The sequence below is a fragment of the Antedon bifida genome, chromosome 2, assembly GCF_963402885.1.
Source record: "Antedon bifida chromosome 2, ecAntBifi1.1, whole genome shotgun sequence".
Lineage (NCBI taxonomy): Eukaryota > Metazoa > Echinodermata > Crinoidea > Comatulida > Antedonidae > Antedon > Antedon bifida.
In genome coordinates this window covers 28,842,922-28,856,175 of record NC_136227.1, presented here as the reverse complement: position 1 = coordinate 28,856,175, position 13,254 = coordinate 28,842,922, and the positions used below count along the sequence as shown (strand labels likewise).

General features: G+C 31.5%; 1 protein-coding gene across 1 annotated transcript; it reads right to left on the bottom strand.

Annotated features, from left to right (window-relative positions):
• Positions 1 to 6,117: 6,117 nt before the first annotated feature.
• LOC144835590 (adhesion G-protein coupled receptor D1-like) lies at positions 6,118 to 13,254 on the bottom strand. Its single transcript, XM_078690670.1, has 13 exons — positions 13,159 to 13,254; positions 12,347 to 12,448; positions 11,915 to 11,984; positions 11,480 to 11,588; positions 11,312 to 11,391; positions 10,698 to 10,809; positions 10,105 to 10,205; positions 9,751 to 9,856; positions 8,821 to 9,041; positions 8,475 to 8,538; positions 7,888 to 7,988; positions 7,152 to 7,320; positions 6,118 to 6,298 (listed from the first exon to the last, which is right to left on the bottom strand). The coding sequence occupies exons 2-13, from the start codon at positions 12,435 to 12,437 to the stop codon at positions 6,182 to 6,184; spliced, it is 1,341 nt and encodes a 446-aa protein (XP_078546796.1). The 5' UTR covers positions 12,438 to 12,448; positions 13,159 to 13,254; the 3' UTR covers positions 6,118 to 6,181.

Below are 13,254 nucleotides of genomic sequence, written 5' to 3'. Positions count from 1 at the left end.
ACTGACATTTAATAAAAAAAAACGATGCACGTTAACATACATTTATGACTGGGTTTTAGTGCTGAGTTGTGCCGGTCACGTGTAATATAGAATAATATATACAGTATACTGTATATCTATATACAGTGTAGAATAGTTAAAATTTTCGGGACCCTCATATGTTAACAATTGTTTATATGATGACGTTATCAAAATCAAACATGAAGATGACAATTTCGAAAGAAAATGAAATAAGCAAACAGATATAAGATTTGGAAGAAAATTGAACATGTAGAAGCAAGGTGGGCAGTCTCTTAAATTTGTATAACTTTGACAAAAGAGATAAAAAAGTAATTTTTAAATTCAGATGGCCATTGATAACGTTACAACATCCGATAGGCACAGTTTTTGTATGAATTCATATCTAAATTTCAGCAGGTTACATTTAAATCTAAAGAGCTGTAAGATATTCAAGTATACAGTGCAAGTACAATTACATAACCTATGTTATTCAAAGGCGTCATAATGTCATTAAATGAAGATTATTCATAAAAAAGATAAGTGATTGAGCAAGCACATATTGACATTTTAGCGAAAATTTGATAACGGATAAGCGAGATGCGCTCTGTTGAATGTGATAATCTATGACGAAAGGGAAAAATCCTAATTTTTAAATTTAAGTGGCCAATTGATGGCGTCAAAACGTTTTAACGTCAACTGTACACGAATTCATACCTACAACTCAATGGCTTACATAATAAGTTGGGGGTCATTGTGCATTCTGAAGAGTTATTTCTTTTTTAACATTTTTTAGAACTTTTGTGAAATTAATGTGCGTATTTTGTCATTTTTAACCTGCTCGTATAGCACTATTTTAAGTTATTTTATTGTACTAAGGTTAATAGAATGCGATTAAAATCGTATTGATGCGCAGTCATTTTCTGAAACACGAGAATGGCATAATCCATGCTCTAAATTGATCAAAACGTAATTTTAAGCATTTTGGTGATTTCACAAAAGGGCGTATAAATGACATCACGGATGAGTGATCTCACTGAAAAGCTAATTAGGAATAAATTAATTATTTGAAAAATATTGTAACATTTTTGTGATCATTGTCATTTAAATTTTTAAGACACACATATGTATAGATAGAAATAAAGTAGAAGAATAATAACATTTCATACAATAACAGGTGATCATTTTATTTTAAATCGTCACCTTATTTAGTTGTTGACAATGTTATTTGGAATGTCGACCAAAAATACCAATGGTGTCAGCAGCTGGATGAACGAGTGAACAGCGAAATACAGCGATGTCACTTTATTGTCAAATAGACACATTTACAGTATAAGAACAATTTTGAAATAAAATAGACTATATTACATGTGTGCTACTATTATTGTATAGTTTGCAATACTGAGATAGTACCGGTATGTACACTACAACCTGTTTAATTAGACTTACCTCGCCTTTGAGGTTGAGAGCTAGTACGTTAGGCCTAGAATGTCCGTCGTCATCATGAACACTAATTTCCTGAAGTTTTTAATTTCTTTTCGATCTGGTTAACATTAATTTGTTATTGCAGAATTACTAAAACTGTAATACCAATGTATATGTACAGTAATACTGCGATTATTTAGATCAACCTATATAATGTACGATGTCGACAAAGCTTTCAAAACAATGACACGTGACAAGTTTGTTTTTAACAACATTGCCTTCAGAGGTGATTTATTTTATCAACAAAATACTACTGAAAATTTAAAATAGTAACATTTTTATTAAATATTTAGTGTAATAACTTATACGTGGACGTTGTAGATTAATGATTTATTTAAATTATTAAATGATTCTGTACAAGTTTCGGTCTAACAAACTTCACGTGATAGCTTTCAAAACGACACGTGACGAGTAATACTTGCCGGCCGTCAGACGTGATTTATTTTATTAACAAAATACTACTGAAAAATTAAATGAAAAATAAGTAACATTAAATATTAAGTGCAATACATTATACGTGGAAGTTGTAGATTAATGATTTTTTTAAATTATTAAAATGATTCTGCACAAGGTATGACCTGGTAAAGATCACGTGATAACTTACTATGCAAATAGAGATTTAATTAAATGTTTAATGAACGTTCGACAAATATTAAAGTAATACAATTAGTTAAAAACCGATAATTCAAATCATTGGACAGAAGTATAATTGATTACAATCTAATATTATTATATAGAAAAACATACGATAAATTTAAAGACATTTTCTTTGGGAGTTTAACAAAGTAAAAGTTGGTGAAACTAACTGACGTTGTTATTCTATTGAAGAAACCCCGACCAACAGTTTCAATATAAAGTGTATAGACATCACACTTTACACAATTATTTTTTTAAAGAAAGTATGCACTCTAACATGGAATTTATATAAATATATTTATTTAAATTCTGCATAATTGTTATAATAATATTGTATGAGGCAGCGAGTGCTGTAATGATATTAGAAGATTTATTCACACTTTGCGACCAGAAATCACATTGAATGAATAATTTATTTATTTTGCCAACATAGATCACACCATATTCAATGGAGCTAGGCTGAATTAATTCAAACTTCAGTTCGTAGACGTTAATATAGAAAGTTAGCTTTTATTTTTTACTAGGAAGTGGAAGTGTGTATATATTAATATATATATAAACATATATTATTAAAACTAGAATTTAACTCGTCACTTTGACCTAATGTATATAAATGAAATAAATAAACAACAGTGTCCCTTAGTAATATATCACACAGTAGGGAAAACTGGATACTCGAAGTTTAAGGCTATGTTCAGACCCATGGCGTTAGACCGTTTTAGCGTACAACGTTACTAGCAAGGTCACGTTACAAACCGCAGAGAAAAAAACGAGGTGTTCAGACCCATAGCGTACGATTATCGTTACAACGGAAGTACGTCATTCAGGTTGTTTCTAGTGGCATATTCATGTGCTCTTACCCACGTGTTTTCATCAATATTTTCACTGTATATAGGCCTAGATCTCAGCCCTACAATTATGACAAAATTTGCCGTAAATAAAACATACCTCAGCATTTATTTAAGAAAAATATAGTAAAGCCAAATTTCTGTTTCTATTGTTTTTATTTTGTAGTAAAAAACATTTTCCCCAGGCTCTTGTGTTACGAAAATAAAGCAGGCCTCCTAATGATGAAGAAAAAATTGATTGTGATTAGTCTATCCAGTCCAGTCAAAGATATTCCAGTCCAGTCGGTTGCTAATAACCCTTAACTTGCTAATAAAAGGGACACAGCTCCCCTTGTTTGTTTACTGAATTTTTTAGGAGTTAGGGGGTTTTCAGCATTAAACTTGTCCAGTCTAGTCTGTCCAGTTGTATGAATGAGTGACTTGATGTCCCACGCTAGTTTTTAGCTTGAATGAAATGCGTGAATGGCTCTAGGCCTAGCTAGGCCTAAAAGCGGATGGGATCGTAGTCCCTATGTTTAAATACAAGGTGCATGTATTTATGTCATTTGTTAGAAAATATAATGGTAATCAGTTGATAGTAGTTTGTAGCCTTTGTAACAGTTGTATTTGTAGTCTAGTTAGGCCTTATTTATTCTGGCCTTTTTGTTATTGAAATCCATCTCACACATTGACGATACAAGATGTCAGCCTAGGTCAAACCTTGTTTCGCGTCATAACAGGAAACGTTCTGATTGGATACAACGTTGACTTACAGTAGCGTCGTACGCTAAAACGGTACTATCAACCGTTTTCCACTACAACGCTACAACCGTTGTACGACGCGTTGTACGCTAATCCCCAACTGTTCAGACACACATTCTTTTAGCGTCGTACGCTAAAACGGTCTAACGCCATGGGTACCAAACCAATGTGTAATGTGGTTTGCGGTTACTATACTGCCCTGTCATGAAAGAACGACTCAACTGACACATTTTTCAAAAATCACTTTTTTAGCTTTTTGGGCTATTTAGGGAATAATACACCTTGTGGTATATTCAGATATTCAAAATTTTGACTAGAAATATGACATTTAAAATTAAAAATACCACTCAATTGCAAGTGTGTGTTACTATTATCATCAAAGACTAACTCAACTGCAAATGTCATGAAAGACTCACTCAATTGACATATTAACACCTATTATGTCATAGGAAACCCATTCAAGTGCACAACAATGGTGTTTACTGCACAGCAAGCTGTGTACTCAAATGTTGTTGTTTTAAACATTAAATAATTTGGTACTGCCCTACTAATAATTGTCAATATATATTTTATTCAATACTTACTTAAACTTGTTTAGTTATTAAGTATTATTAGTATTAATTATATTTTTCGAATATTCAGAATTAATTAAATTCCATGGAGAGACTACTGTATGTGAACACCATTGCTATTATTGAATATTCTCCCTCTTAAATTATTACTTAAAACTAAAAATTAAAAATACAAGAAACATGAAAAACAATATTTTAAACTTATTTTTAGATACAAATATATGTACACACTAAATATATACAGAAACGTGGGAAATTTGATTGCTAGCAATATAACGACGGTAGTGTCCAGACAAAAATAATTTTAAAAATGAATGAATTAAATATCATGCCTTAAAAGGTGTCATTATTTTGAATAACATATATTCTTCTTCATTTTCCTCTAATGAAATAATATCACATATAAATTCATTCTTTATAAGCAAAAACCCCAATTAGTCTTAGGCTTAGCTTATACCAAGCCAAAAAACGTACAGGCAGACAATGGGCTTTGGGTGCCTTATATGACGTAGACAAAATTGGCCTAGGAACATAAATCATTAAAAAAATCACTATATAACTAAGTATTATATGAACTAAAGTCTTATTATCAAATTATTAAATAATATAAAATGTTTTTTATATATTTTTACGTTAAATTAGTACTTTCTTGAAAATACATTTTGTAGTTGAGTTGATTCTTTCATGACAAATGCAGTTGAGTCAGTCTTTCGTGATTTTCTTGTGTATGATTGACCAAGAATGTTATGAAAAAACAGTAAAACTGACATATCTAAAATTAGAGTCAGTAAATTTAATAAACCTTTCTACGCAATAAAGAGTACTTATATGTACTACTAAAAGGTGTGAAAATCAAAATAATATTATCTACACATAAGAAGGGCTAAAACAATAACACGTTTTGTTGATTATCTCAAAACTTTGGTTTATGCAGTTGAGTCGTTCTTTCATGACGGGGCAGTATAGTGCCCGTCAGTTAAAGCACGATTTCAGTATAAATCGTACTCTTGGGCCCGAACCTGATACAGTACTGTTAAAAGAGCTTTTATCACAAAAATGTTTGTGTCGTTAATATTTTCCTACGAGTGGATTTTTGTATGGGCCTTGTCATAAGGCGAAAGTAAATGTGCGAGTCGTTATCGCACAGAGAGCGTGCTTGATCAAAGAGGTCGAAAACCTGCCCTCTCCGTTCTCAAAATAGAATTGTGTTCACAACCCAATTCTTGATTGTCGTTTACAGAAACGAAATAGACACAATGATTTATGTAGTCAACGAAAATTAGCACCCTGGGAATTACTTCCGAAAGAGAAACTTGTCACAAAATGAGTCCAAATTGTTGATGGATAAACAAACCCAATTTGTGTTTTGTATGTAACATTATGGTTGAGGGATGGGGAAGAGGATAGGTACAAAGAGGAACACTTTTTAAATAATTATATTCTCTCCACTCAGTAGGCCTAACGAATTTTTTTTCCATGTTTTATAGGCCTATAAATAATATACCACTAAATACTAGTAAAACATTTGCGATTTTTTTAATACTTTTGTTTGTCACTGTTGATTGAAAAGTACATGTAACGATATACAACTACGACGTTTATATATTTTGTAATTATTAATTAATACAAACGTTGAGAAGCAACTGTCAGTAGTAAAGTAATAAAATTTGTATATTATGTGTTTATAATCTAACAGTAAGGGCTACACACACTCACAGTAATAAAGTTTATTTGTTTATTTGTTTATATTATATCTAACCGTACCAACACTCACAATAAGTAAAAATTCTAGAAATAACCCGCGATTTACCGAATTTGGCCCTGATTATTCAAATGAGGAATGTGAATTACTGAAATATTATGGCTACATTATCTATAAATCACATTATTTAGTCACGTTTCTCAGCGGTGGTACGATAAATCGTTAGTTTGGTCACCAGCAAGTTTCGTAGTGTCTGTCATAGTGATTGTATCTGGATGAGTACGGTTAGCTGTCTTCTTTTTCCATTCATATTGAACCTATAGTTAATGAACGTATGATATACAATTGAGAAATCATAATTGAATCTTATTTTTTAACTTTCCTAATACATTATATGAATCACTATAAAGCAAGATAAAGAAATAGAGAGACCACGTAAAATTGCACAACGTATCGTTAAAGCAGATATAATGGGTTCACTGATTTACAAGAAGTTTATTTTAAGAAAAATTGATATTAGGAGAGAGCCCACCCATCCATTACATTACTGTTACAATTTTAATAGATTTGGCATTAGACTACGACCACCAAAAGCAAATCTATTTAGAACTAGGAAGTCATTTGTTGTAAATAGCATTTATATGTATAATAATTCAAATGTTCGACGATAACTCTATATACTGTACTTTTTGTTTTCAATTTTTTAATCAGTTTTAATTTAACAATTTTAATTTTAATTTAATCGTATTTTAACATTGGCTTTTAGCGTTTTTGCAATTTGATGTAATTTTCTCGTAGTTTCATTGTCTTTATTGTCGTAATTATGCCAAGCAAAATGAATTTCCATTTTAAGTGGACCAATAACATTTCTTGAATCTTGAATCAGAAGGAGAGTGAAATGAGAAAGAGCTTCCCTTCAAAATGACTTTCCACCCTCGCCATACACTATCCTCGCACTCTCTCTCTCTCTCCCCTAATAATGATATAAAAATGAAATTGCACTCAATTGTAACTAATTTTGTTTATGCCGATATTTGTCTTTGGTGGCATGGTTGCTAATCAAATTGAATTGAAATGAATTGCACAGCTTTGTTTTTACAAAGTTTGAAAATACAACAAATTGCTAAAACTGTTTGTTATTTATGTAAATGTAACACGTGAGTACTGTACCTCATTACTGAAGACACACTGAGAGAGCCAGATGAAAAAACCTTGCAATGAGTTCATGATGACAAATATGTATTCCATGACTTTGGAACTACTGAAGATGATGATAATACCGAAAACCCATGGCAGTCCAACTACAGGTGCAAGGAGGATCAAACCGAACGCCAATGATCTTTTAAAACAAAAACAAGGAAAACACAATACTGTTTTTGATATTTATACTATATTATTTATTATTTATTACTAGAAATCCTTGCATACTTACTGATAGAAGCAATTTGAATCAGTCTGGAAGACGTTATAACTTTTGAATGTTTAAATGACATGAACTTTCTGACTCTAATGTTCTGTCTACACTATCAAACTTTATGTGACAAAAACATGTGATGTGCCCATATATAGACATGATGATGTCATATCACCACCATATTTGGGCACATCACTACCATATTTTGACAAATCACATTGTTTTTGTCAAACTAGTTTGATAGTGTAGGCAGAGCTTAAGGCGGCAGTGTAAAATCCAAATGCCTACACTATGTGTGTGTGTGTATAATATTGTAAATATCACATTGAGCATATTGCTATTCTATTTCATCTATAATCTTTCTATTCTATTCTGGTAACAATTATTTACTACTACTGTATCTTCATTATCATTTTTTTTATTTATTTATTATAGTAATAATTATGAAATTGTTCATGTCAAAACGAAATCATTTATGATATATGTTGATACCTGATTCGTTTATTTGAGTTCTTGTCCTCTTTAGATCGTGTTGGAAATCGAGTTTTTGTGAATGCTATATGTCCAATGACAACAATCTGTACACTGATGATCTATACAAGAAAAGAAAGCATGTATTATATTATTAATGGGTGTTTTTTCAGTCTTCTACTTTTATTATTTTAAGTTTGTAAGAAATGGTTGTTGAAAGTAGGCCTACAGGAAATCAACTAAACATTTCGATTCTAATTAAAACACAGAAAAAAAGAACACCTTTCGTAAAGTAATTGAAATTAGAAATGTTTTTAAAACCAGTGTACCAACGACAACACAAACTGCATGTTGACGTGAAGATCAAATACAATTAATCATACTTTATCAAACTTAAATGTCAAAAATTTCTCTACGAAAATACATAATACTACTTATTAATAATAATGTTATCATGTAAAAATGTATCGCATTTCAGTTTACTGTAATGATAATTTTAATAAATATACCATTATGAATGAATAATCAACCACAATCGCATAAAAGTCTAAAATAAGCAGACAGGCAGAAAAAATGCATCATTACTGAAGATGACAACCATTACTTACCACAAGTGTAATAGCCATTGGTATGATGAAAGTCCAGATTGCAAAGTCCATATTCAACCAGCATCTATAAATTAAAATAATAAAAGATGCTAAATAAGAATCAAATTTATGTGTGCATTTTATCTTTTTCTTAAGCATACACAAAACTTGCTAAACTCAAGAAAAATATTACAAAATAACCTATGACAGTAACCTATAAGCCATTTAAACTGTTATCATTTGGAGTATAGGGTGTGGTAATCAATATCACACATTTCAGAACGCGATGAATACTATGCAAGCCATTGCCAATGCATATTTTTCAGTTCGCTAAACAATGTAAAATGATACAAGCATAGCATTTTACATTTCATCGGAAACGTAATTATCCCTCGTACATCCAGCCGTCACTCCTACGATTATACTAGGCACTATCCAGCCAAGATAACGACTAAATAAAAAGCGTCGTTCGTGGTTAACAAACGGGTGTCTGATCTTCATGTACACGTCTGTAGACACAATTAGCATCCATGCAAAAGCGGCTAAAAGACTGTAATGTAAGCAACCAGCAATAACAGCACACACAATCTGGAAAATACGAAGAATAAGAAAGAAGACGAAGAGAAGGATGAAGATAGTCTCATTGGTCTCAACACAATTCCGAATACAACAGTAAAGTTTGTTTAAAATATAATAGTATCTAGGAAACGGTCCTTTAAGAAAGATTAGGTTCGATTACTATGCTATCGTCTTCCGGTGCTGCCTTTTGTTTTACTACAACTTCAGAAATGTTGACACACGAAAGTCAGATTTGAAAGTTTGATATTTAAAAACCGCTAAAAACGCCAGAGCTGCCGATAACAGTAGAGGGCCCTTCGATTGCCAAAATCAGTGTATTTTGTCTATTTTGAAAAATTCATTAAGAAGTGTTTGTTTGGAAGGAGTGATGGCATGTCTTTTATTTAAAATCAGGTTTATGATGCATCTACCCCATACTCAGTACTGCAGCTCCACATAAGTATTGGTAATAGAGCATCTAATTTGTATCGCATGTTGTGCCTGTATTGGTTAGGTTAAGGGTTAGCTTATGTTATTATGATACTAGGAGATACATGAAAAACATGTATAGGATACTGGGCAAATCTAGATACAGAACCGAGAATCGGCTGATGCATTACCGTATCAACTACATTTCCAAAGTACAGTATTTGCAAAAAAACAATTATTAATAACTTTTTACGTAACGTTAATTGTATAAAGTCATAATAACATATTTCGACATTTAAATTAAACTTACCTTATTTTTAACATTCACACCTAGGAAGGCATAGAAGAAATTGACGATAAGTAGAGCAACTACCAGATGACACAGGATTTTATGGCGTTCAGAGTTTCTTAAGCTTCTAAAATGGTAATAATTTTTAGAATCAATTTTAGAATCCAAGCATGATTAAAGTCTTATTTGAAGTAGGACAGTGGAAGTAAACGCAGTGTCTACTAACTGTATCAATTATGAGGCTACATAGAAACATAGCAGGAAAAATGTATAAAGATTATTTTCCACGTTAATGTTATTATAATAACAAGTGTTAGTGCAAACTTTGTGTCATGTCTCAAACAGTTAAATAATGTTTTATATTTGATAACTTACTTGAAACTATATACAGTAATCAGGGTTATAATAAGAAACAAACTGGAAATTGCAAGTCCAACGTTAGTAATTATTGATAAAGTCTTGTCATCAATATTTGACTATAAAAAAGAATGTAATAATAATAATATAATTAATAATTATATACACGGACTTATATATGTAATATATAAATGTACGATAAATGTTTTTTTTTCAAAAGATACACAGAAATATTCAATAATAGACAATGTTAGCAATGCTAGACCTATCCGTTGCTAGTAAAAATAGGTTTCAAAATCACCAGTTTACAAAAAGTAGTTGTCGATTTACTAATTGTTAATTTATATTTGATTGACTATCCTAACGTCTTCTTCAGTTAAACAGGTTTTCGACAGAGATTTTCAAGTACGGAACATTCTTTATATCATGTTGATTCACTTCAAGACCTTAACTTACATCATTGAGGTCGCAATCGTTTTTATCCCATAGTAAACGCATTCAAGTATGTTTTATAAATACAAACAAAAATTAATTTATATATTTTTATCAGGGAAGATAATTTCAATCCTTCCTTCCTTCCAATTATATATATATAATGAATCATATTTTACCGGAATCGGTTTCATCAGAACGACAAATGACGTCATATGAGTACATTTGCATATCACACCATCAATATGGTAGTTTTCATAAAGAGTAGAACAACCTTCTGTTGACCATATCCTTAATAAAAGAAGAGTTATTTAACAAGCAAATTAATAATACATGACATTTCAAAACAAAGTTTTTTTTCGTAAATGTGATATCAATGAGTAACATTCGTCCTAATAGAAGGCACCGCTAGGCGATCAATAGGGGAGCTTTCGATTTGCAATGACAAACGATCCCGACAGCCTACATCATGGTAATTCACTGTGCGCATGCGGGGATATTGGGACGTGACTCCTTGCTTCAAACTCCGACATAGTTTTGATGGTTTCTAGGTACAGGCGACGACCGACGAAACATCGATTGACCTGACCTAGTCAGGTCATTGGTCGCTAGCTCCCTACTGTTTAGCTTGGTTGGATCACGGAAGAGTGAAATGAAGCAACGCATGAGGACGTTGATGTAACGAAAGTAATTTGACCAATTGGGGACTTATCCGAACTTACCTGTCTCACTTGTCTGCATAGTCACTTGTCATTTATCAAATTTCTATAAATAAATAACTGCCTATACTTACGGCTCTGAAGAGTCCATATTCTCAGTATAATAACACACTGGTACATATTTCACATTTGTCGAATTTTCATTTGTAATGTTCTTGAAAAACAGATATTATGAATAATAATTATACGTTTATATTATGTTTAAATCTTTTTAAAACAACCGTTAGTTGCTTAAAACGTACCTTAATAACAGGAAACTTAATCTCTAAATTCATACCAACTTCCTCGCCTTTGTCATCATATACGTCGATAGTGACAATGTCAGATGCACTTATCACCTCCGCATCGTCCCTTTTATAATCGAAAATAAATTAACATAAGCATTTAATAAAATTATACAATGTACAGTATAATGATAATTACAATGGTATGTGTGTTTGTCAAAGTTTTAGAAACTGCAAAACCCTGCTGACTAATTGGATTTTGTTAGTTCTCTACTTAAGTTATCAAGTTAAAAAAAGTAAAATTATTATTTTTGTTTTGATCTCTTTATGTGTTTCCACCAGACTGTACTGACACTAATAATGATATAACTGTATTTAAAAAAATGAATTGTCTATGATGTAATAGTAAATGAATAAAAGAATGTTTTTAAAATAATATAAATATTAACTTACTGATTCTCTACGTTGAAATGAGTATCTTCGTCAACAGTTTCCTTTTCCGCAACGATTGTGTATCTTCCATCTAGACAAAGAGGTAAAATATTTGCATGACAAAGAAGTATCCGTGAAAAAGAATTATGTGGAGTTTATTACGCATTATTGAAGAAGACAGAGTTGTAGTACTCACTTTTATAAATGTTATAATTATATTAATTCAAAGGTGGTGGTAGGGTAGGGAGGGGGTTGTTATAATAAATACCAGTGACAATCAAATGTAATAAACAACTGAAATGCAAACAACTCTTCTGCCTGTAAGCAGACATAAGTCCTTGCAAAGACTTTATAATCCATGTGCGACACACGTAATTGAAAAGTAATATGCAGATTTCGAATACACATTGTAATGGTTGTTATTACTAACTATTAAACATTTGTAAATCACACCTTCTTCCATAGAACTATCTGTTGACGTTGAGAATGTAATGCTATCTGGTTCCGATGTTAGAGGGACGTCTTTTACTTCTGGTGATGTCATATTTTTGATAACTAAAAAAAAAGCAACAAAATGCAAAAATGTATTTGTCATGTCATCACTTAAATAATGCTACCATGGATTTCCAGGTTCATAGTTTTAATAAAGTTAATCATTTGCGTACAAAAAATGTTTTCAAAACAACAAAATAAAAGGTTAAATTCAACCAAAACCCCATTGACTTTCAGTTTAATTACAGGGTTTTTTTACAGTATAATATAATAAATAATATTAATAACTATTATGAGATATTAAAATGGCATATTAAACAAAAACATTATTTTTTCAGGGGGACAACATCGGAGAACGTGTAATCAACAAACAACATGATTTTGATTAATTAATTAGTTTTTAATTGATATTTCCAAAAGATTTTCATATAGCGAAAATTTTTTCGTTGACATTTTTCGAAAGAAAATTTTACGCTTGATCGAATAAAAGCTATCCCAGAATCCTCAGACAAGCAGAAGTTAGTGATTATCGCCCTCAAACACAGAAGGTACGTTTGGTGTGTATCGCCGACTAGGGGTTTTCAACGCATGTCCCATATGGTGTCTAACGCCGCCCGTGGCACTAAGAGGGTTAAACAGCTTTCATGTTATCCTTGGTCAGACAATTTAAAACGTACTTGTTTTAACAGCTGTACAGAAATAATAACAAAACAAAAGTACTAATTTACTCACATAAGATTTTCTTAAAGAAAACGAATAATCAAGATATTTACCCTTAGTTACCGGAATGTTGGTAGTAGCAGGATTAGTAGTAATGGAATCGGTTGTAACTTGATGAGTAGTGGTGGAATCGGTAGTGGTGGAATCGG